At 51.2% G+C, this 24,009-nt stretch overlaps 9 protein-coding genes across 9 annotated transcripts; 4 read left to right on the forward strand and 5 right to left on the reverse strand.

The window, feature by feature from the left end:
* The first annotated feature begins 85 nt into the window (after positions 1–85).
* Positions 86–2,520, forward strand: BDV14DRAFT_180099 (S53 family peptidase). Its single transcript, XM_073769857.1, has 3 exons — positions 86–317; positions 386–2,432; positions 2,487–2,520. Exons 1-2 carry the CDS (start codon positions 209–211, stop codon positions 2,101–2,103), a joined length of 1,827 nt encoding a protein of 608 aa, XP_073624521.1. The 5' UTR covers positions 86–208; the 3' UTR covers positions 2,104–2,432; positions 2,487–2,520.
* Positions 2,410–3,628, reverse strand: BDV14DRAFT_203592 (SGNH/GDSL hydrolase family protein; the record flags this gene model as incomplete). The annotated part of the gene is made up of 4 exons (XM_073774316.1): positions 2,410–2,432; positions 2,487–3,049; positions 3,117–3,208; positions 3,278–3,628. The coding sequence occupies 4 exons, from the start codon at positions 3,626–3,628 to the stop codon at positions 2,410–2,412; spliced, it is 1,029 nt and encodes a 342-aa protein (XP_073624522.1).
* A 1,545-nt stretch (positions 3,629–5,173) lies between these two features.
* BDV14DRAFT_121306 (SDR family NAD(P)-dependent oxidoreductase) lies at positions 5,174–6,259 on the reverse strand. Its single transcript, XM_073765903.1, has 2 exons — positions 6,207–6,259; positions 5,174–6,155 (listed from the first exon to the last, which is right to left on the reverse strand). The coding sequence occupies exons 1-2, from the start codon at positions 6,226–6,228 to the stop codon at positions 5,290–5,292; spliced, it is 888 nt and encodes a 295-aa protein (XP_073624523.1). The 5' UTR covers positions 6,229–6,259; the 3' UTR covers positions 5,174–5,289.
* Positions 6,260–10,067: 3,808 nt separating this feature from the next.
* BDV14DRAFT_211029 (intradiol ring-cleavage dioxygenase) lies at positions 10,068–11,355 on the forward strand. Its single transcript, XM_073776015.1, has 2 exons — positions 10,068–10,491; positions 10,545–11,355. Exons 1-2 carry the CDS (start codon positions 10,104–10,106, stop codon positions 11,264–11,266), a joined length of 1,110 nt encoding a protein of 369 aa, XP_073624524.1. The 5' UTR covers positions 10,068–10,103; the 3' UTR covers positions 11,267–11,355.
* Positions 11,356–13,520: 2,165 nt separating this feature from the next.
* BDV14DRAFT_192144 (flavin reductase family protein) lies at positions 13,521–14,382 on the reverse strand (the record flags this gene model as incomplete). Its single annotated transcript, XM_073771594.1, has 2 exons — positions 13,521–14,204; positions 14,329–14,382. The coding sequence occupies 2 exons, from the start codon at positions 14,380–14,382 to the stop codon at positions 13,521–13,523; spliced, it is 738 nt and encodes a 245-aa protein (XP_073624525.1).
* Positions 14,383–14,894: 512 nt separating this feature from the next.
* On the reverse strand, positions 14,895–15,682 carry BDV14DRAFT_180106 (UbiX family flavin prenyltransferase). The gene has a single exon (XM_073769858.1). It carries the CDS (start codon positions 15,628–15,630, stop codon positions 15,019–15,021), a length of 612 nt encoding a protein of 203 aa, XP_073624526.1. The 5' UTR covers positions 15,631–15,682; the 3' UTR covers positions 14,895–15,018.
* Positions 15,683–16,312: 630 nt separating this feature from the next.
* On the reverse strand, positions 16,313–18,505 carry BDV14DRAFT_211034 (Zn(II)2Cys6 transcription factor; the record flags this gene model as incomplete). The annotated part of the gene is made up of 4 exons (XM_073776016.1): positions 17,800–18,505; positions 17,495–17,751; positions 17,219–17,450; positions 16,313–17,174 (listed from the first exon to the last, which is right to left on the reverse strand). Exons 1-4 carry the CDS (start codon positions 18,360–18,362, stop codon positions 16,313–16,315), a joined length of 1,914 nt encoding a protein of 637 aa, XP_073624527.1. The 5' UTR covers positions 18,363–18,505.
* A 419-nt stretch (positions 18,506–18,924) lies between these two features.
* BDV14DRAFT_203599 (class I SAM-dependent methyltransferase) lies at positions 18,925–19,905 on the forward strand (the record flags this gene model as incomplete). Its single annotated transcript, XM_073774317.1, has 4 exons — positions 18,925–18,994; positions 19,050–19,157; positions 19,226–19,660; positions 19,736–19,905. 4 exons carry the CDS (start codon positions 18,925–18,927, stop codon positions 19,903–19,905), a joined length of 783 nt encoding a protein of 260 aa, XP_073624528.1.
* A 1,079-nt stretch (positions 19,906–20,984) lies between these two features.
* On the forward strand, positions 20,985–22,693 carry BDV14DRAFT_211038 (UbiD family decarboxylase; the record flags this gene model as incomplete). The annotated part of the gene is made up of 4 exons (XM_073776017.1): positions 20,985–21,473; positions 21,526–21,913; positions 21,967–22,081; positions 22,151–22,693. The coding sequence occupies exons 1-4, from the start codon at positions 21,008–21,010 to the stop codon at positions 22,691–22,693; spliced, it is 1,512 nt and encodes a 503-aa protein (XP_073624529.1). The 5' UTR covers positions 20,985–21,007.
* Between the last annotated feature and the right edge of the window lie 1,316 nt (positions 22,694–24,009).

Genomic DNA, 24,009 nt, shown 5'->3' on the forward strand with positions numbered 1-24,009 from the left:
GATGGCTGTCACTTGGCAGGGCGATGCAAGCACGTCACGCCGATCATGCGAGGCTATGGACTTGGCCCCTTGTTAGCTGGAGGATGGCTGGGCGGTTTAAGAATAAAGGGATCGGATCGCCCTTGTTCAGGTCTGATCTTTCTTGGACTCGACAAGACTTGGACTGGACTCGATAATCCAGTACTCGAGTTGAGAGAGACAAGACAACATGCTGCCCTCCCTCGCTCGTGTAACGGCGCTCTCCCTGGCGGGGGCGTCGCTTTTGATCAACGGTGTAGCCGCCGAGGCGTTTGAGAGATTGAATGGTGTTCCTGATGGTATTCCCTCTCCCACATCCCATCCTATCTCTCTATTCAAGAACAATTCTAATAAACATGCTATCTAGGCTGGCGCTACGACTCAACCCCCTCCCCCAACCAACCCCTCCGCCTCCGCATCGCCATGCACCAACACAACGTCGCAGGCTTCGAGCAAGCCCTCCTCGACATGTCGACCCCCGGCCACCAAAACTACGGGCAGCACTTCGGGTCCTACGAACAAATGAAAGAACTCTTGATGCCAACCGAACAAGCCTCATCGACCGTGCGCTCCTGGCTAAGTGGTAACAAAGTGCAATACGAGCAGGACGCAGACTGGATTAATTTCCGGACGACAGTGGGCGAGGCGAATGACCTCCTCGACGCAGATTTCCTGTGGTATGTCCCGCTTAATGATAACGGTGAGGACGAGGGGAGTCGCGTGCTGCGCACGCTGGAGTACTCTGTTCCTGAGAATGTCAAGGGGCATATCAATATGATTCAGCCGACGACGAGGTTCGGTGGGCTCCGCTCGAACCGCGCGACGATGCGGAGCAAGCCTACCTTCATTGAAACGGGCCGGATGCTTCTTGCGGCCGTTGCAGAGGGATCGCTCGATCACTGTAACGACGCGATTACACCGAACTGTCTTTCCGATCTCTACAACACAGAGGGATACACTCCCTCTTCCAAGAACGGCGGCAAAGTCGCCTTCGCTTCGTTCCTAGAGCAATATGCTCGCTACGACGACCTAGCCGAGTTCCAGGAGGAATATGCACCAAGCACAGTCGGGCAGAACTTCAGCGTTATCGCCTTCAACGGCGGACTGAATGACCAGGCTTCGACGGAGGATAGCGGCGAGGCAAACCTCGACCTGCAGTACCTCCTTGCCGTTGCGGCGCCAATCCCAGTAACTGAGTTCACGACTGGAGGGCGCGGAAAACTCGTTCCTGACCTTAGCTCGCCGGATCCAGAGGAGAACTCGAATGAGCCGTTCTTAGAGTTCTTGCAAAGTGTACTGAAACTGAACCAGAGTGCGCTCCCGCAGGTCATTTCTACTTCGTATGGAGAAGACGAACAGACTATTCCTGAGTCTTATGCAAGGACAGTCTGTAACCTCTACGCTCAACTCGGATCGCGCGGCGTGAGTATCCTCATTTCCTCAGGGGACTCAGGCGTCGGCTCAGCATGCCAAACGAACGACGGGACGAACACGACTCATTTCCCGCCTCAATTCCCTGCTTCCTGCCCCTGGGTTACATCTGTCGGCGGAACGAACGGGACAGCCCCGGAGGCAGGAACATATTTCTCCTCCGGCGGATTCTCAGATTACTGGGCTCGTCCCAGCTACCAGGACTCCGCGGTGCAGGACTTCCTCGGTATCCTCGGCGACAAGCAAGCGCAGTACTTCAACAAGAGCGGCCGTGCCTTCCCTGACGTCGCGGCGCAAGCGCAGAACTATGCTGTTGTTGATAAGGGGCGCGTCGGATTGTACGACGGGACATCCTGCTCTACACCTGCGTTCGCTGGTGTCGTTGGATTGCTCAATGATGTCCGTCTCGAGGCTGGCTTGCCTGTTCTTGGATTCCTAAACCCCTGGCTGTACCAATCTGGTGTGGAGGGTTTGAATGATATCGTTAATGGCGGGAGCACTGGGTGCGATGGACATGATCGCTTCGGTGGCTCGCCTAATGGATCCCCTGTTATTCCGTTTGCGAGCTGGAATGCCACGGAGGGGTGGGATCCTGTTACTGGGTTGGGGACACCGGATTTTGCGAAGTTGAAGACGATTGTGCTTGATGTTTAAACAAACCCAGATATGCCGATGTGGGTTTTGTGGTAGATGCGTCGGGGTGTATATAGATCTATAGAGTAGATCTTGGCTTGTCTTGTCGTATAGGTGACACCAAAGGCCTTGCTTGTGGTGCGTATGGGACGTTACCCTTTTGATATATAGTAATTTAGCAATTGCATCTTGATGAGTATTCATGGCATTTCCTTTTCAATTTCATGAGTCGTGTGTCCTCGTCTATATATACCATCCAAAAACCGAAATGTACACCATTGAGCCGTCTTCTACGATCGTAGGTAGCTCACCTTATACCTATCCAATTCATCCCATGAGAGTCGCCAGTGCTGCCGCCCGTTAGCAATCACCCTCCAAACAAGTAGAGAGAAAAGAGTACGCACCCAAAACCTGCACCCCCAAAATAACCCAAACCCCCTTCCAATTAAACCCACCCCCAGCTGCATCCCCCGTATCGCCATTCCCCGGCTGCGCAGGCGCCACATAAGCCGGTAACTCGGGATCACTAACGGGCCCATCATCCAACCCCTCCCCCTCAGCCGTACTATTCCCCTTAAGCACACTCGCCATGCGATTCGTAACGTCGTTCGGCGCGCTCAAAAACCCCTCGTCCTCGGCCTCCTGAATGGCAGCCCACCAAACGGCCGCCATCTCCTTGTATCCCTGGTCATCCGGGTGCGTGCCATCCACTAGTCGAGAGGAGTCAATGAAGTAGCTCATCTCGGCGAGGATCACGCGGTCCCCGTTTGAGCGGCGCCGGGCCGCGACGTTCCGGTATTCGGCGGATAGACGCTCGATGACCCGTTGTGCGATTGTGTTTGGGATCAATGTGGAGAGGATCACTGTGACGTTGGGGATTCGCGAGGTCAGGTCGGTGATTAGGGAGTTTATGCGGTCGCCTGCGCCTGTTATGTGCACGTTTTGGATGCCGTCGTTTGTGCCGACGCTGCGAGTGAGCAAGCATGTTAGTTTCTGTTGTAGAGGCGGTTGAAAAGAGTAGCAGGCAGAGGTACTTAATAAGAACAACATTCGGCTGCATCCCCGCAGAATCAACAGCAGCGTTCGCAACCTGGTCGATTGTTTTGCCAAAGTGGCCTTCGTTTTGCTGCACATGAACAAACATCAGCACTTTCCCCTCTCAACAAATTGCGTTCCAGTAATAGGTATGTCATACATAATCCTTCATCGTCCCATTACTCAAACTTCCCACCATATCAATCTCCCACCCCGCATACCTTAGCTGCTCGCGGAGATACTTCCGGTACCCGTTCCCATCGGTCGAGCGGTATCCCACTGTTATTGAGGCGCCGAGGGGCATGACGCGGAGAAGGAAAGGTTTGGATGCGCGGGGTGTGTGTTGGAGTGAGACATTGTCGGCGGATGGAATGTTCGGCGGGAAGGGGGATGCGAAGACGGTAGGTAGCGAGAGGGTGAGGAATGTAAGGAGTATAACGAATCGGGATAGCGATGCAGTAATACTGGCGAGTGCTGTCGATGTCTGCGACACCGGAATGATGTTCCTCATGTGCGATATCCTCCTCCTACGCTATCTAGCTATACAAGCTAGAAGCTATGCTATGCGATCGTGTAATGTACCTGCAAGAAAGTTAGTAAATGTGTCAATCAGCGGGGTCTTCAGTCTTAAAGGGTCCAGGTCAGGCTGCAAGTTCCGAGCCAGAGTCAGAACCAGAGTATGTCAGTTACGGTAGATAAGTCCGAAGGGAAGCAAACTGCAGGTTGCTTATGACTTACGGATGGATGACACAATCACTTCCACTGTTTATGCCAGGGTTCCCTGTCCGGACTTGGTTGCCGGGAAACTCGGCGCTAATCCCTGGAATAGTTTAGTGAATGCCTTAAAGTGGTTTAGGGGCGCTAGCTACCGTGGGTCGATTGGGCCAGGCCAGGGGCTTTGATGCCTGACATGTCAGGCTGCGTTGACATATGACTGTGGAGACGAGGATTTATTACATTGCTGCATTCCATTTTCTTCTTCGCATAAGTAAGATAGGATAATTTGTCTTAATTACCCGCATGCAAGATGATTATCCTGGACCTGGGTCTGGTGTGGGGAAGCTCAACCAGGCACGGGCAAGCGGAGTTGGCGGAATCTGGGACTATGACGCATGCACCTTGATGGTCGGCAGATCGCAGCTAGCTGGGCATAAGCATATGGGGTACGATTAAGCTTATCGACTATCTGGTCGTTTGATTGAATCACTATGTGATAAGTTCCAGTCTCTAGATGTAAGAGGCGGTGGCTGTGCTACGATACCCAAAATTGATCAACTCCAAACGTCAGAGTACCTCCGGATGTCCAAACTCCTTTTCCCAGAAGCAAACGCCGTTCAAGAAAATACCACGAAAATCAGTAAGAGACATATGCTTTCACGATATCTCGAACTGTACTTCAGTTCAGTTCTTATCATGTAGAAGCGTTATATTCCGCTTCATACGGATGCAGTAGATGTCAAGCTGCTCCTTGTCCTCGACCGACCAGTCAAGATTGTGAGCTTCTGCTGCTCGTGCTTCAAGCGCAAGGAGATATCCTTGATGAAACTTTAATGCCTGGCTTCCTCCTCTGCCAGGCGAACAATTCTTTCTGCTTCAGGGAGCTTGGCGATATCACGAATCCGCCTGGGCATGTCTATCTTGCTGCCGCGCAGCCTCGAGATGCAACTGTTTCCGGCACGAATCGGGACCAGACGACGCGGGGTGCGCTGATGATGAAGGTGTCTAACCCTCTTCTTCAGTGCGCTCAGGAAATTTTTCTCCTTTCGGGAAAGCCAGCTCACGAGTTTTAGGTCCGCGAAGGTGTCCGCATGGTCAAGCTCTACAAAGACCCGCTGTCGTTCCTTGAATGCGCAAAGATCCAAGAGCAGATTCTGGCACAGGAGGACGTCCGACGTTAAGCCATCGAGGATGAAGAACTGGATAGCCTTTGCGTTATGCATTACCCTGTTGACCAACGCTCGCCGCACGGAGATTTTCAGTGCCTCTGCTGCCTATGCGGCTGTCTTGGTCGTGTTTGTCAGTGGGGACTTGGGGTGACTACGCCGGGTCCGGGTGTCAGGAGTAAGTAATTAGTGTCAGGAGTAAAGAACCCTGCTTCCTGACCTGGATATGGGAGGTCCGCGTGCGAGGATTGCATGTTCAGACGTCTATATACATCTCCCATCTACACCCCTAAATCACCATCCGAACCCTCAACTTATCACCACTCACAATCTCCTCCTCTCTCTCCAGCAACTCCTCCATATCCCACGTCACAGAAATATACCGTCCAGCAAGCCACTCCCTTCTCGTCTCCGTCAAGAACACCAAACTGTCCGCACAAAGCTCCGGCGTCTCCGTCAGAAACGCATGTCTGTCAGTCGGCAAGCGGCGACCCATATCAGTCAATACACCCCCAGGGTGCACGGCGTACGCTACAAGCCCATCCTTGGCATGATCGGCGTTTAGGAATTCTGTGAAGCGCAGAACGGCCAGTTTACTCGTTTGGTACGCTGATGCGCCGGGAGCAATTAGGTGCGCGCCTATACTGGATAGGTTCACGATTGTGCGCAGGCCCGGGCGATTCGGGTCTAGGATCTGTGGGAGGAAGGCTCGTGTTATGAGGTAGACGCCTGTTGTGTTGACCGTCCAGGTTTTGAGCCACTCATCTGGATCCGTCTCGGCAATTGGCGCGCGGATCTCGAGGTAGCCGGCGTTGTTTATGAGGATGTCGAGCCGAGGGAAGGAGGAGGCTATGGTTTCTGCCGCGGCGAAGACGCTCGCGCGGTCTGTTACGTCTAGGCTCACGGTCGTGACTTGAGGCGCGGGTCTGCCGGCGTCAGTTGCGGCCTGGGCAATCGCTGAGCTCACTTCAGAGAGATCAGTTCGGGCACCGATGCCAATACCCGCACAGCCGGCGCGGGCGTAAGCGAGGGCCGTGGCACGGCCAATACCCTTAGAGGCGCCAGTGATAAAGACATATTTGCCTGTGAGGTCTTTCTTGCTCGGGTCGATGGTTGGGTATGTGTCGGTGTGGCGCTTGGCCGTGAAGTAGGTGCCTGGGCGGGTAAGCTACCGGTCTTTCCTGGCGAGAAAGGATGACGAATTACCTGTGTGGTCTGGCTCGCTCATTTTGGCTTGTCTGGGGTGTTATGGTTTCCTCGATATGTCTGAGAACTGAAAGGGGTTGGACCGTTGAAGCTTGACATAAATAAGCTTGTGGATGTGGGTACTTCCTTCCGATATATCCGGCGGGTTCCCCGCGATTTCTAAGCAGGACAGGCTCAGAATGAAGATTATCTGCTTTGACTGTATAATAGTCCAAGCAAGCTATACGGTTGATGAAACGTGGATGCATAAGATTTAGGAAGGTAGGGTTTGACGGGTCGTGGCTGTCGGTATCGCGACCACCATATAAGGACTCCTACCGGCACGCGTTTGTGTAAATATATATATATATATATGTATATTAACTCCACGAAGGTAGCTACGTACCAACTACCCTACTGCAACTCGGGTATTGCATTTTTCATCTTTCTCCTTCCGCAAGGCTAGCTATACCAACGTGAAAATTAGGTTACCGGTGCCAAAGCTCCTCTAAAGCCATAAAAAACCAGAAAACAGGGCAATGCATCAAAGCCAAGGCAAAAGATTATCATCAGCGCACTTTTCATACAGTCCAGAGGATTTAGGAAGTGACAAAGTAAAAATTAGAGACGGCTTCCTGGCTCTACATCATCAAATTCAAATCTAGGACAGGCTTGCTTGTATCTCCCAGGTCTAGATAATATTCTTACTTTCTTGGTGAAGCAGCTGCCAGAATATTGTCAACATCGAATGGGATGAGCGTATAGTAAATTTGAATGGTAAATGCAAGCTATTTACTCTGAAGGGTGAGCGAAGCACATGGACTTGGGTTATGCAGTCCACCCTTTATGAAGTAGCATCGTTCGAGCCCAGTCAGTCAGAGTAGCCAGGTCAACCAGCGAGTCCGTCCTTGTAGCTTCCAGGACTGGACGCTACATTTCCCTACCTAGATTCCAACAATGGAACAAAGCTCTCGTCACGGTCGATATCTCGACCACGACAGATACACTGACAAAATTGGAGAACCTAGGGAGATGGACTTAAGGCTTTTCTCATCGGGCACGAGGAATATTTCAGGGTACCCCATGAATGATAGAAGCAACAAAATGTCGTGTCGTCCGTGCCTAGGACGCAGATAGTTCGCCACCGCCAGCAGAAGCTTGTGATAGCCCCTGAGACCAGAACACCCGGATTCCTTCAAGTATCACTGGACTGTTCTGCGAAGAATCTATCAACAACTGCTACGTCGACTATCTAGCCAACAACATGAGGACCTTCATTCACCCAGCGGCAGACTTTGAAAGGACAGGGCAGGGCAGATAATCAGTTAGAGCACAGTGGTCGTTGTTTGGCTGAGGTAGTGAGAACCTCAGCAGTCAGCGTCCCTCACGAGAAGAGAATTTCTTTCTGATCTCGTGCGCTTAGACGTACGGCCCTACCTACCACCAATGCCTCAAGCTGCCTCTCTCCACTCACATAGCTCAACTCGTTCGAATATACACACCGATGGAAAGCGGCGCTCACCGGTCCTCTCCTTGAAGACCCCCCAACCAAACCAGGCTACCACGTATCTCAAATGAAGAAAAAGTAACAACAAGCCACAGTCTCACGTAAAGAGCCAACCTTACGCGGCCGGTCTGAGTTGCGGGAAGTGTACCCCTTCGCGACCCGTTATTGACAACTTCTAGAACCGAAGCGAAGCGGGAATAAGTCCCGTGGTTTCAGCTTACCTTTCAATTGAGGGTCGCGCATACGCAGTCATGCCAGCGCACAGGCCGCGACTCTCGTCAGGGAACAGGGATTGCATCCTTCAGGATGTATTGGCTAGCCTTGCAGGGACGGCACGGTGCTGAGCCCGCGAATCAGTTGGGGATGATTTGTGAGATTGTTAAGGTACGGGTGCAAAGTTAGAAAGTTCTGTATTGTATCGAGTTGTTACTCAAAAGCTAGTCTATGACCGCAATGTCTGAAGTCTAAACGGACGTTAAGACATATACCTACAGACCCTGCAGTGAAGACACCATCTTGGTTCTTCGCCACTTGCAAAGTCTAGAGTCTACCTACGCGCTCTCCAAAGGTCCTTTGTTACATCGTTTTGCAGTCGGTGTGCTCCACTGGTCTTGGCCTGTGGAATCTGAATGGGTTGTGGATTGACTGTGCAGACTATGATTCTCCGCTCCGTGCCAGGGGGAACCCACTAGGTGACTAGAGTCTTATTCCGAGGTTTTAAATGAAGCTATTCGACGCTTACTTATATCTATAGAAACTTCATCAACTACGGCCGTTAGCTTGATTATGCAGGGACCTTGACTGGCATGGATCGGGTTCGCATACGGCGTTGTGCAGTAAACGGCGCAAAAAAAAAATATGCAAGGTAACCTTGTTATCAGCGTAGTTTCTGTATCACCAAACCGTAGAAGACCCTGTATCATTGTATAATGTCTGGACAAAATTTTGCCATTTGATTTATATTTTGTGTTCTATCGCGTCAAGCATTATCCAAGGCTAGATGTGGCTGTAAATTAGCTGAAGAAGATCCCCGGAGACCGCCGCCCAGCCTTAATTCAGGCTGAGGCGACTTTTGTAAGCAAAAAAGAACCTGAAGATCATTTTATATACACACAATGAGATAGAAGATAGAGCATCTGGTATCCGGTGCATCCGGCCGAATTCCGACGGGAGAACCTCGGAGCCACTCCCAAAACGATCGCGATGGCCGAACATCACAACAACCCAAGAAATCGAGAACATCAACCCGGAAGACGAGTCATATCCACATCCGTGATGCACATCTCAGCTAAAAAATTATACCTCGGCCTGCCTCGAATCGGCAGATAGCACGAACCGATACTGGGCACATTAGGAATCGCAGCGAAACCGTTGGCTGCGCCATGTCGATCAGTGCAACAAGACCCGTTAGGGCTCGGAATAAGGCCACGAGCGCATTCCGATGTCGAGCTTAATGGCAGTTGCCAAGGGCGTGGCAGGAGGTGGGATTCTCCCTTTAGGGCAAGGGACCGGCGATCTCGGGATTACAATCAAGGGCTAATTCCGAGCTCTTGTCGCGGCACGGCGGGGTGGAGAGCCCTGGAGCCCTCTGGAGGGCCTTGGAGGGCCCTGGATGACGACTTTGCCAAGATCACTGCGCGGCCTCGTCGTCTTAGCTTGCGCTCCGGGTCTTGGTGGTGCTTGATGTGCTGGAGTGAGAGGCCTTCTTGTCGAATCGGGGAATACGCATTACTGTGCTGCCTTAATTGACGTTTCATCAGAGTCTTTCTGCAGGCGTCTCTGTGCATGCTCTAACAGGGTTCAACAGCATTAGATGCGTTTTCGACAGATAATGAGGTTACAACTCGCAACGCTTTGAAGTATCACCTCTGCCTGTAAAGACCCCATACCGGAATTATCGCGTTGATTCCCAAACTGCGTCTGGAGTTTCCACCAATTCTATACGGAGAACCAAGAGTGGGCGTCGTCAGCCCAGTGATCGACACCTGTATTTCCCCATCTTCAAACAAGCTTGTTCTTAGCGGCCTCGATGGCTCAGGAACTCAGACGCCGACTGCTGCAGTCTAGTCCAATTACCACGCTGCAATCACTGTAAACTATTGGCAGCGGCCGTTCTGGCGCTTCTGGAGCGTCCCCCGTGGCTGAACCTTGAAGACGTGTGGACCTGCCTTGCTCTAATTCCGTTGCACCCTGCTGATGTGGCTGCGTACGCTATCCTGGCTGGACGCTGTCGTCTTTGCAATGGCCAATGTCGAGCTGGCTATTCGTCATGGCCAATATTCGAGGTCCGTGGAGAGTCAGGGATCTCAAACCCCAGAGATATAAAGGGGCCTCCTCACCCAGCTTTGGGTCAGATCAACCACTCTCAACTCAATCCTCAAGCCTCTCTGTCTGTTTCTGTCGCCTGCAATATGGTTCACTTCTCCTCTCTCGCCGCCGGTCTCGCTGGTCTGGCTACCATCGTTTCCGCGCACCCCGGCCACGATGTCAAGGCTGAAGCCGCTGAGCGTCGCGCGGCCTTGAACAACCTCCACACCCGCGGTCTCTCTGCGCAGTGCGCTACCCAGCTCAAGGCCCGTGGTGTCGAGGCTGCCAGCGTTGCCCGCCGTGATGCCATGCTCCAGAAGGTCCGCAAGGCCCGTGGTCTTACCGGCCCTGTCCTCAAGGCCCGCGACACTGCTCCTCTCAACGAGAGCCACCTTTCTGACCTGGCTGTTGACCTCAACACCGACCCCTCTGAGCTCTTTGCCTCTGGTGGTACTTGCGTCCTTGCCGAGGATGTCACCCAGGGTCCTTACTGTACGTCCCAGTCAATTAATCATATCTCCAGAATAGCAGACTAACATAAACAGACGTCTCTGGTGAACTGATCCGCAAGGACCTGACCGAGGACCAGGAGGGTGTCCCCCTCTACCTCGACATTCAGCTCGTCGACTCCACCACCTGCGAGCCCGTCCCCGACGTCTACCTCGACTTCTGGCACTGCAACTCCACGGGCGTCTACTCTGGCGTCAACGCCAACGGCAACGGCAACACCGCTGACACCTCCAACATCGACAGCACTTTCCTCCGGGGTCTTCAGAAGACCGACACCGAGGGTGTCGCCGAGTTCCTGACCACCTTCCCAGGTCACTACACCGGGCGCGCGACACACATCCACGTCCTGTCTCACCCCGCCAACGAGACCACCGTCAACTCCAACAACACCATCTCGGGTCTCTACACTTCTACTTCCTCCCACGTCGGCCAGATCTTCTTCGACCAGGACCTTATCTCCACTGTTGAGGAGACTGGCGTTTACGCTACCAACACGCAGGAACTTACCTTGAACTCTGAGGACAGCATTCTGCTGCAGGAACTCGAGGACGACATTGACCCCTTTGTTGAGTATGTTTTGCTTGGCGAGGATGTCTCTGATGGTATCTTCTCTTGGATCACTGTTGTGATTGATTCCTCTAAGAGCTCGTCTGTTACCCCTGCTGCTTACTACACTGCGGATGGTGGTGTTGAGAACGAGGACGCCGGTATGGGCGGTGGCGGTGGCGGCCCCCCTGGTGGCGCTCCCCCTTCATGAGTGGTGAGTTGGATCGCTACCTAGGTTAATCGTCCTTTTGTCAGATTGGCTTGTTGGATTGGAGAGGGGAGGGATAGTGGGAGAGGGGGATGCTGTATATAGTTTGTGAAAATAGGATTTGTTTTTCCTCAGAAAGTCCATCACTCCTTTCAACCAAAGTCTACAAGTGAAGTAAACTACCTACAGTAGCCGGTAGGACCCTCCTGCTAATAAAACTAAGTATGAAATCTCATGTCGTTTGGTCGACCCGACCTCCTGGCGGAACCAAATTACAGGTAAACAGAACCACAGTCTCTTAAGTCCAGCTTGCTGCTTTGCAGCCTCCGGACCAAGCGCTGCATGTAGAATTCATGCGCTTGTCAAAGGTCACCTCATCCAAAGCCATACTTGCGATAACCGGACGGGCCCTGTCTATCTTGACGGCGTGGCACTAAGCACACCCTGCATAAAGAGATGGCCAATGATTCCGGCCCAGCCCCAGCTCCAGCTCCGCTCGGCTCGGGCCTACCCAGACTTGTCTAGTCGATTATTTTGGGGTTACATCGCAATGAACGATGTCGAGCGATGGTGGATTCGGCGTGCAGGTCTGCCGGTTTTTACATTGTCTCGGCAAGTGGAATGTATGTCCATGCGGGAGTTGGGGGCGTTCCACCTACGGGCCAAAAACGTTGGTGTGGCGATAAGCAAGACTGGACACTGAAATATAACAGCGGGCAATTAGATGATATTTTGATTCGATTTTCATGGCAAATCCATGTAATTCCAATGAAAACCCCTATTGATTCCATTGAATCTGGCCTGCTCAAATGGAACTTTTTGGAGGTAGTATCCATTGATCTGCAAGAACATATTGGCCGCCACAAACGCAGCTCGTTTGTTGCCGTCGGGAAAAGCATGGGTTTTCATGATCTTCTCGGAAAGGTTTGCAGCGAGCTGGAGACATCTTCCTCCTCTGCATAATGTTTCATGTTCATTGGGGAATGAACCGCCGACTCGAGCATGCCGGGTTGGCTTGAAAGAATATGGCGAATGACGTATCTCAAGTGCAGTTGCTGGACTTGCGGGGCTGGCAGGAATCGAAAAGTTTTGGACGCCATTTCGTGCGAATATGTAGACGATGCGTGAATAGTGAGATGTTAGGGTGTTTTGATAGTAGATAAGTGACCGAGTATAAGACTCCAGGATCTCAAAAACAGAATATGAAACGTAACTGAGAAACCGCCATTCCCATCCACGGAACTTCGGTATTTACTTCTCTTCCAGGCTGCAGTAGCGATATCAACAGGGAAGGCGCGGTTGTGGTTCTCTCATGCCTAAGTTTGTCCACTGTTTATCACACCATAGACATCGGGAAGGAGCGAACGATGCGATGGTATTGTTTCGACAGACAACCGTGGCCAATCTACTAGGAGATTTCACTCTGGGTGAGACGTATCTGACACAAACCATATGCGCACTATGCAACTTTATTTCTCGACTCCGGCCTGACTGGCCTACAGCCAAATCCTGAGCGGCAATTCCCCAAGCTGTAGGCGTCAATCCCGTGAAGATCAAGTCGCAAGTCACCGGTGCTGTCATAGATCCTACGTCACGACGTAATGAAGAACTGCGGTTTCGCTTATCGTTTAGGGCAGAGGAGAGCCACTGGCGTCACCGATGGGCAGCTGATCCCCATTAACCAGCAATTTTGCCCATATCACGCTACACAATGCTCTGTTCCGCCAATATGTGCTATCTGATGGGCATAGAAGATAGCACTCGACAAAAGGCAGCCGCTTCACATGGTATGTTTATGGGAGGGGCGAGAGGGAAGGGATGCGGAAGGGGGTTGCAATCACGCCCAACCAAGGCACTTCCGCCAATACAGTTGAGTAATTCTCTGCGTCACCATGGATAGATATAGATTTCACGCTAGGTTTCTCCTCCTGGCGCTTACCAGCGCCTGCAATTCTTTGTCCTTAATTCTTGGCTAAGAGCCGCGGTCCCCCTTGACCAATCAATTTAGTGCCCAAGATTCGTCTCTGCCTTGCAAAACGAGCCCCATGGCGTTTCCATCAAGGTGCTTGACACTCGTGGCGCTAATATTACGTTTCTCTAAGTTTAGACCTCGAAAGCATCCAAGTCTCCCCATCATGAGCCCTCTGGCCAACCCAAGGTTTGTCATGCCCCAAAGCTATTGGTGTATCGATCACACACCACCTCGCATGTCTGGTGACAAGAGACAATGGGCTTTTTGTCGCTAACGCGATGTAGTCTACCTTGACGCTGACTCTCCCTTCTGTCCTTCCCCGTCTGTCCTCCCAGCGTCTCTTCCCTTCCGACCACCCAACTCCCCATTCCTCCTCGCACTCCCCTCCAACCCAGAAAGCAACGCCTCATTCATCCCCGGAATAACCATCTCAAATGTCTCCCGCACAACCGCATACTGGTAATACCCACACCGCGCAATTGGCTCCGTCTTCTTCAAATCCAAAATCCCATCCGTAAGCACACTATCCTCAATATGCACGCCCACAACCCGCCCAATGATAATATCCACCGTGCCCATCGGCGGGGTCCCGGGTAACCTTATCGTCGAGTGATAGACACATTCGAATTTCACGGGACTTTGTTGCACCATGGGGACATTGGAAAGTGACCCTTGTTCTTTGGTTAACCCCGCGCGCTCGAATTCGTCGACCCCATACGGGACCTGTTCGGCGGTGATATTCACTGCTTCGCGGAGCGGGTAGGTAGCGAGGTTCCAGACGAAGTGGCCTGTGCGTTCAGCGTTTATGACTGTGTCTTTGCGCTCATTGCTGGATGTTTGGTTCGCGCTGAACATTACATATGGTGGGTCGAATGTTAGATTGTTGAATTGGCTGTACGGGGCGAGATTGGGTTTCCCATCTGGGGAGAGGGTGCTTATCCAGCCTATTGGGCGGGGGATTACGCATGCCTGTCGTATATCAGCTTTGTTCATTAGATGTTTCGTTGAATGTATTGCGAGTGAGTTGAAAAGGTGGAAACGTCCTGGCTTCCGAGTATGTGTCTATCAGTAGGGGATGGTTGGGTGGATGTACCTTGAATGGATCATGCGGAAGGCCATGGTCTGTGACGCCTGGTTCGTAGAACATATTGAATAGTTCACCTCTATCTTAACAACTTGTTAAAAAAGGGAATACGTCTTATATCATACCCAGAGATCCGGAATATCTTCCGCGCGGGGTGTGGGGTAAAGGCGTACGGCAAAGCACCGAGCCCCCATTGCCGAGGCTGCCGATATCTTCAAGATACCGAAGATCCCCCGAGGACAGCGAGGGTCCCGAGTGTCCTTTCGATAATGCTAGATTGGAGGTCTAGTCTATCCGAACCGAATCTCCAGCCGCACTTGCAAACAAATTGACGTGTATCGGTATCTGGGCAGCTGCCGCCTGCTTGATCTGGACACCTAACTCTACGTAACTTCTATTAGATGACGTCGGTATCCACTTCTTGCGATCGATAGTGATCGTTTGATATACCTTAGAGCCTAGATATCTAAGTGAAGTCCCGTCGGTGACCACAGCTCTCCGATAAGGCTAAAAAGTTGATAGGTATCTCTAAGCTCATCATGCACTTCGCTAAGTAGCTTGGCATGATAGTGAACCGATACTTCTATGTCTGCGCTTTGTATGCGATGTGTAGAATAAGTACATGGCATTGATATGATATACAAGGACAATCCAATCTATTTTACAGCTCTTTTACCCAACCCCCAAATAGCACTGCAATCACTCCTTCTTCCACCCCTCCCACCTCTCAAAATCCCCCGTATCCAGATCAAAAAGATCCAATACCCTCCCCACACTCTGATCAATCAACTCCTCCACACTCGCCGGCCGAATATATAACGCCGGCACAGGCGGGAATATCACCGCTCCAGCCCTCGTAACCTCAAGCATATTCCTCAAATGAATCTCACTAAGCGGTGTTTCCCGCGCAACAAGGACCACCCTTCTTCGCTCTTTAAGCATAACATCTGCAGTGCGCGAAATCAGGTCGTCGCAGAACCCGGAATTAATAGCTGCGAGTGTCTTCATGCTGCATGGGCATACAATCAGCCCGTCTGTTTTGAAGGAGCCGGATGATATGGGCGCTGCCATGTCGTTTATGTTATGCGTGTAGTCGGCGAGGGCTTTGACGTTTGACGGGTGGTAGTCTGTTTCGTATTTTATGGTTGCTTCGGCCCATTTGCTCATTATTAGGTGGGTTTCTATGTTGAGGCGGCGCAGGGCGATGAGGAGTTTTATGCCCATTAATGCGCCGGTTGCGCCTGTCATTGCAACGACTATCCGCTTGCGGCGAGGTGTGTGTGATGCTGATGGTGAGTGTGTGCTGGTCATGTTGTTTTGTGAGGGCTCTCCTTCTGGCTCTGGAGACTGTCGCGTTGAGCTTGGTGTGACTGATCTGTGACCGCCGAGAAACTGAGGGAGCATTCTTAGTTGTTATTTCAGCCGTGCGGAAGCGAAAGTGAGAGTGTTGATAGTGGATATGATTGATTATGTGTTGTGGTATGGTTAAGGCGATCTGCGCGACGTTAGTCTAGCGGAATTTCTCGTTTATATACCTGATTCATCCACCGGAACAAGCAGACGAAATATTCGAACTCGAAAACCAGGCTCGAGAGTTCGCCTTCTCCGTTCATCGGCATGCCGTGGATGCGCGATGGAGCGTGACGGGTTGGGTGCGAGACACCGAAGTCCGAGTCCCGAATCATATCCGAGAGACCGAATGGCCCGTGGGGACTTGCTACACGGCTCGGGCGGCACCATTGAGTCTCAGGTCAATTTGAAGATTAGTTCAAGCATTTGAAAGCTGATTCTTGAACTGCGATCTCTCAAGTTCCCTCGGGAAAGTTGAACAATGGAACTGTTTCCCGTCAGCGATGAACGTAACATTGCCATCCAAAAATACGCACCGTTCATGATAGAATCGAGGTAGGTCACAGGCGAGAAATCCATTTCGCCGGGGATGCTGTAATGTTGTCAGTCATTTTCTCGACGTATACAACGTGACTGAATTTATCTACCCATAATCCAGTCCGGGAAAGAGGTCATTGTACATGGAGAAGTCACACATCCATGGCATGTCCTGCGGAACATTGCCGACCTCAGGATTCGGAATGCTTCCTGGAACCTGATTCTGGTTCTGAACAGTGTTCATCGCTGTCACTTGCGTAGTGCGCTGTCTGAGGGACTGTCGTAAAGTGATAAGGGCCCTGATATGTCGTGCCGAGAGCCACTGACTGTACTCAGAACTCCCTGTATCCTTACCAGATGTATTACCTGCCGAAAAGACTTCGATAACTTTTTGTTGGAGGTCTCTGCACTCTGGATCATCACGCGTTTCCTGCCAAGTACAGAGAAGAAGAGTCGAGCTCAGGACTGTATGGACCATGGACCACGTTCGTAGGGGAACGATGCTTAATGCCTGGAAAGCAAGGAAAGTATTTGACGCCATGATTAGACTTTGTTTTGCTCGCGAACGCAGAGTCGCATAGCGGGTATCCTGGGTAATATGGGGAGAACTCCTGATGGCCGGTCGGCATAGAGCGGACACGGCAAACGAAAAGTGCATTTGCAGTGCGAGGTGCTCCAAATGTTGCTGAAGGTTCTTACAAGCTTCTCGCTGAAGAAGGTGTGGCTGAGCACCATTGTATGTGCGGTCAAGTTCGGCGAGCAACGAGAGGTTCTCAGTCGGTTCGAACTCTGGTGTTTCGTCCAGTTGCATAACCTTTAGCGCTATCCAACAGATATAGTGCATTAGATTGACATAAGACAAATTAGAGGGTGCCGATACGGCTTTTGGGTTCCATCCTCGAGATGAGACGATGGGTGGCCGGTCGTAGCACAGACTGAGGAGGGTGTCTTGCCATACCGTCATTGACCTACAAATGTCAGAAGCATACGCAGGCAAACAGACGGGCCTTACCATAACGACTTTGCTTTGAATTTCATTTGCTCAGGCCAATGCCGTATCCCTCTCTCCGTATGCAAGCCTATCGTTTGAGCCAGCCGAACCGTGGTACCCAGTAAAGCCCAGGCAGAATCAGATTGTCCATTATTTTGCAGGGTATTGCCGAGAATAAGGAGGGACTGGACGACTTCCAAAGAAGGACGAAATAGAAAGTTGGCAAGGCGAAGAGCTTGGAAAGACCGACGAGCTGACTCGTTAGTAATTTACCTTACGGTGGACGCGCTGACTTACCAAAATCCTGGCACAGCTCTGATCGCTGAGGATTTTCCAAGTCGGAAAAATGAGCACCGGCAGCCAATGTCGCCAACAGAAGGCTAATGTGACCAACAGACCTCCCCGATGCCCAATGATCTGAGATCTTACTCCGGTCGCATAGTTCACCTGACGCGTAGGCTGCAAGGTAAACGCAGATATCCGATTCGAACTTATCGACGTCCACAAGGATCGGATTAAATGGGTATGCAGATATGCGGTAGAAGTGGAAATACCTTTCACATCAGCCAAGGTCAAGCTAAAGAAATTCAGAAATAACATACTTCAATACCTCGTCTCTATGAGGGAGTATATCCACGAGAGCCGCCCAGCGATCCTGCGGTGTCTTGGACTCAATGAAGGGATAGCTCATGTACGTGTTATGGAGACCCAACACAGACGTAGCTTCACGAGCCATGGTACCATCAGGATCCTGCTGACGAAGCATAGAGACAAGCGAGTTGTCGCCTGAGAAGACATAAGATGAGCTCTCCTGGTTAGGCTGGGCCGAGCTCCGAGGGCCTCCGGGTGAAGAAGCAAGAGGTCGGGACGCATCAGCACTAACGCTGCGGGTTGGCGAGGTAGATAGTATATCGTTCCCTTGGCTACCCCGGGACGCATTCCGATCTCTTGGCTGAATCGAGGTTCTTTTCCGAGCAGGAGTTCCTTCAACGTTGTACGCACATATTTGAGGGTGGTCTCGCTTGGCGCATGTCCTGCATGGCTGTTCACCATCACATTTTACCTTTCGCTGACGGCAGGGGTAGCAAGCCTTTGATTCTCGCTGCTTCCTCTTCAGACGCAGGACACGATCGATTTCTTGGCTGTTTGGTGGAGCGTTGTCCATAGCGCTGGAACCGCGTTACCGCCGCAATGGCTCATTCCTCGGGGATACAAGTGAGATCAATTCAGCACCATCAACGGAGTGCAACACTGAAGTTCAGATAGTTCTGATCAGCGAATGTTGAAGACCGAGTGCTCCGAGAAAAGATGTTGGCAGGTGCGATGCCGGCTGGTTGTTGTATCCTGAATGCCTCAGGCAGCAACAGACGGATGAGTCAGCCACGTGATCGTGCTCGCTTGGGGGTCCGTTGGCACGTGATATCTACTCTACACCACCCAAAAGGATGATAGGCTATCGCTGCGCGTCAATCCCTCAAGAATCAGCTTGGAGACTGTGAGAGAGACTAGGTCGGATTTAGTCTAACTTGATGCACTCGCTTACTGCTGACTGTGACCCTCGCCCATCTACTAGTTCATCTGCCTTGCCCACCATCCTGCAACTTACTTCTGTTTTCTCCCGATATCTCACACTGGCAGAGATATCGGTTTCCCGTTTCCCCTCTTTCAATCACTCGTATAGATCTGCTAGGGCCAGTATTTCTCTCCAACAGTCTCAGATACGCAACATGCCACCCAAACCTGGCCGTCTTGCTTGCCTCCTTCGCCCGGTTGGCATGATCTGGATGTCCATTTGCTGTATGTTTTCCGAATTTATTCATTCTTCGGTATCCTACTAATGACCGTTTTTCAGTGCACTGGGCAGCGCTCAAACAAATTGTCCGACGCGAAGGTCTCACAGGAACCACGCGTCTTCAACAAATCCGCGATGTCGCTTCTGCGAAATTACTTGGTGACAACGGTATGTGAACCAAACCCCTGTTTCATTCTTATATAATCCCACGAGGTGTACTCATTTTATATGTCTAGCGAGTGGCTTTATTGCATTCGAAAATACAACCATCGTCCCTTCTCTCGTGAAAGCAGCCAGTGGCGTCGTTCTCGAACTTGGCCCTGGGCCAGGAAACCAGCTCCATCGTTTCGACACCTCCGCAATTGAATTTGTCTACGGAGTTGATCCGAACCCACACTTTAAGCCTAACATCGACTCCATCGTCAAAACGAATGATGGATTACGCGATAAGTATAAACTTCTAGTCTGCGGCATCGAGGACAGCGACATCCTACGAACCGAAGGAATAACAGAGGAGAGCATCGACACGGTCCTCTCCATCCAGACACTATGCGCCGTCAAGGATCCTAAAAATGTCATGAAGGAAGTATGGAAGTTACTCAAGCCCGGCGGTAAATTTATCTTCTGGGAACATGGGTGGAGTCGGAATCGGTTGACGACGATTGAGCAAGGTATGCTTTTTTTTTTTTGTTTTATTTTTTGATTCCCTTTTATATCTTATGCAGGTGGACTAACTTTCCGAAAAGCACTCCTGGAGCCTGCTTGGAGTTCATTTGTTGGATGCCACTTAACTCGTAGTGTGCTGGCTGATATTCTTGATGCCGGGGAGTGGGAAAATGTGGAGGATATTGAAGAGCCAGATGAGCAATTGAGTTTGTTGCCTAGGGTCCAGGGTGTGCTTATGAAGAAGGCTTGAGCATCTGAAATATTTTCGTGGTTTCTGGCGTCTCGAGTAGTAGGAGGATGAACAGGGGCGACCACAAGTTGCAGGTGGTGTTGAAGGCCGCTGGCTAGTAGGACAGGAGATTAGCTTGATGAATTTGCAGATATAGTCGAACAATTCTCCTTTCCTCTTTCAAGTATATTCTGACAGATTATGTTGGCTAGTTTGCTTCGAAATAAACGTGATCTTGAAGTCTGAAGGCGTCATCGACACTCTAGCCATTGATATGCCGCCCTAAGAGAGGACGGAGCATATGCTGCTCAATATTCGGGAAGAGATGAGATGGTGTTTACTATAGGTTCTCCCGATAGGATTCGGACTGTGCCAACCGGGTCCCGGATTAGCGGTACATAAAATGTTTGATTCTACGGCATACAGCCTCGAGTACACATATCAGGGCAACTACAACATCCTTGACAAGCACTCCAAGCCGAGAGCCGATAGTACCCGTCACCTGGATTGCCGTTCTTTCCAAGTATCGCAGAATCATCCTTCGACCATCGCGCCTTCCTTTGGGGGACTGGACATACGAAGAGCTTTGGGAAGGCGCGATGGGTGCCGGGCTGTGCTAGGTCGCTCCTTCCTCAACTTAAATGCAATATCTGGCCACGCCTTCCTCCATGCAATCAAATTTGGCGATAGAGTCTGCCCTCATCAGAACAAGTGACGTTTGGTCTTCTCGCGGCTGGGCGGTGCCCGTACCTGAAGTCAAGCAGCGTGCCGCAACCTCTAGTCTAGACTCTAGAACTCTAGATCGTCTGAACTAAGAATCATGCAATTCTATGCTGGATAAAATGGCCGATGACGGCTGTTGGGACGTTCTAGAAAAACCCACACCGCAACATGGATTCCGTTATTCGATCGCCGCAGCATCTCCGATGCGCCGAGCCTCCGAGTCTCCGAGGTATCCGTACAGCAAGATGAGCGTCTTCATCGGCCCGACAAGATAGACAGTGGCTGCAGGTCCCGAGTTCCCGGTATGCCGTGCCATATATAACTCCTTTGGCACTAAATAGAGCATCAATTTGTTTCGTGTCCTTGAACAAGTGCAACAAACAACGAAATCGTCTACACCATGTCAACCAACATCGAACCCCATCTCAACTTCCGCGCCTTCGTCGAAGCCCTCAAGGCCGACAATGACCTTATCGAGGTTAATGACCAGGTCGATCCCTACCTCGAAGCAGCCGCCATAACGCGTCTCGTCTGCGAAAATGACGAAAAGGCGCCGTTGTTCAATAACCTCATCGGCGCAAAGGACGGTCTCTTCCGAATCCTAGGAGCGCCTGCGTCCCTGAGGAAGTCGAAGAGTGAACGCTTCGGTCGTCTTGCGCGTCATCTCGCTCTTCCACCGACAGCTGGTATGAGGGAGATTCTGGATAAGATGCTTGAGGCGGATACTCTGCCGCCTGTTCCGCCGAGTGTTGTGCCTACTGGACCGTGCAAGGAGAATAGTATCGAGGGTGATCAGATTGATTTGACCAAGATGCCTATGCCGTGGATTCATAAGAGTGATGGGGGTGCTTATGTGCAGTCTTTTGGTATGGTTTAGCTAAAGCTTTAATAACGGAGAAGAGCTAACATGAAGGAAAGGAATGCACATCGTACAATCCCCAGATGAGAAGTGGACAAACTGGTCCATCGCACGCGCAATGGTTCACGACAAGAACCATCTCACTGGTTTGGTTATCGAGCCTCAGCACCTCTGGCAAATCCACCAGATGTGGAAGAAGGAAGGTCGCGATGTCCCCTGGGCTCTTGCATTCGGTGTTCCTCCCGCCGCCATTATGGCGTCGAGCATGCCTATACCCGATGGCGTTACGGAGGCCGAGTATGTAGGTGCCATGGTCGGTAAGCCTCTTGAGCTGACCAAGTGCGACACGAATGACGTCCTTGTTCCCGCCAACTCGGAGATTGTCTTCGAGGGAACGCTGTCGATCACTGAGAGGGGACCTGAGGGGCCTTTTGGAGAGATGCACGGGTAAGTCCCAGGAACACTGATATCAACGCAGAGTATTTACTAACGAGGTATAGCTATATCTTCCCCGGCGACACCCATCTCTGGCCCGTCTACAAGGTCAACAAAATCACATACCGAAACAACGCCATTCTCCCCATGAGCTCGTGCGGAAAACTCACTGACGAGACGGTACTTAAGCCCCTTAACCCTTAACTCCCGAACCCTTCAATCCCAAAGCACCTATACTAACATCCCCAGCAAACAATGATCGGCTCCCTAGCAGCCGCCGAAATTCGCAAACTGTGCCAAAAAGCCAACCTCCCTGTCCTCGACGCCTTCGCCCCATTCACCAGCCAGGTAACATGGGTCGCATTGAGAATCGACACCTCGAAACTCCCATCGCTAAACACAACACCCAAACAATTCGCCCATCAAATCGGCGACCTGATCTTCAACCATAAAGCCGGCTACACAATCCACCGACTCGTTCTCGTGGGGTCAGATATCGACGTGTACGATGACAAGGCTGTCATGTGGGCCTTTTCGACGAGGTGTCGGCCATACGATGATGAAACGTTCTTCCCGGATGTTAGGGCGTTTCCGCTTATTCCGTATAATGGGCATGGATGGCATTCGCCGGTTAAGGGGGGGAAAGTTGTTAGTGACGCGCTTATGCCTGTTGAGTATAAGGAGGGGAAGAGGGATTGGGAGGCGGCGGATTTTAGGGAGTCTTATACTGAGGATGTTAAGAGGAAAGTTTTGAGGAATTGGGAGGGGATGGGATTTGGGAGGTTGGAGTGAGTTTTGGTCGCGAGAAGTCTGGTTCGTAGGTATACAGGGTAGTGGAAGATGTTGCCTTGATATATTGTTGTCTTGATTATTCCCACGGCAGATGTGTAAATAGATAGACTATTGTACATAGAAAATCCAGTCTCGTTATTAGAGTCATCCGACGTCAGTTCGCGAACAGTTTTTCGCGACGTTGTATAGTAAAAATAGAGGGATGTTGTACAGTAGATAATACAGGACACAGCCGGCCGGTCCACGGAATTATGGTAGGAAAATAGAGAGTGTATGCTGTAGGTGGCGTAGGTAGTCGTCATAGATTATTTGGATGAACTGTTCCTGCTGCGTCAGTGCACGCTCCACACAATAAAGATAAATTAAGCATACGTACCCTGAGCGGAGTGGTTAATCGTCATGAAGACTTCCGCAACTGCGGATAGAAGAAAAGGAAGAAAAGAACGACCGCGAGGAGGACGACCAGCGTCGGAATGAAAGCGAATGTGAAGAGGAAAAGAGTGACACCAAAGGCGAGGTTCTGGCCGGGGAATAACCGGCGGGCCATTGTTTCGAGGAATGTTGAGAGCATGGAGTCGGTCTTTTTCTTTACTTTTTCAGGAGGTTGTATAGGGGCGTTTGACGTGTGATATGAGATTGTGATAGATTGGGATTGACGATCAAGTTGGTGGTAAGATAGAGGTATACCCCGTAGATGTGGCTGAAGCTAATGGAGGGAGTGTCCGGTCGATCCTCTCGACTCCTTTGCCGCTCCAAGTTCAACTGGCCTGGCTTCAGGGTTCGTATGCACGAGCGATAAGACAGTGGATGATGGCCTGCAGGGAGTACATCCGGGAGCTTATATCGGGTGCAGAAAGGCTTGTATAACGAGCTTGAAGGGTCAAAGTATGCGGATGCCTGTGAGGGTGCTCCATTATTGATCAGTTTATACTGAGACTATTGGCTGGAAGGGGATTTTCTGCGCCACAGATCCACCGACTATCCACTGTGTCCCACTGGATTGCGGCTTGTATAGCTCCAATGCAAGGCGTAGGCAGCAGGATTTTGCACTGCAACTCTGCAATCGCCGATCCGCTAAACACAGCCAGCGCCAACAGACGGGTGCGAAGTCTGACCCTGACCGAAGCCACTGTCATGACAGACTGCATGATACCGACGCAGCCTGAGTCGGGGTTCAATTTGTGCTGATAATAGCAGCATATTTGATTGCTGCACCTGCAGCATGGACAAAGACTTCCAACCGAGATCCGATACTCCGTAGGCAACCACCAATCCGGCCCCAGCAGGGCCTCATCATTTCATTCTATGGTCGGAAA

Source organism: Aspergillus stella-maris, assembly GCF_047715825.1.
Source record: "Aspergillus stella-maris strain CBS 113639 unplaced genomic scaffold BDV14scaffold_62, whole genome shotgun sequence".
NCBI lineage: Eukaryota > Fungi > Ascomycota > Eurotiomycetes > Eurotiales > Aspergillaceae > Aspergillus > Aspergillus stella-maris.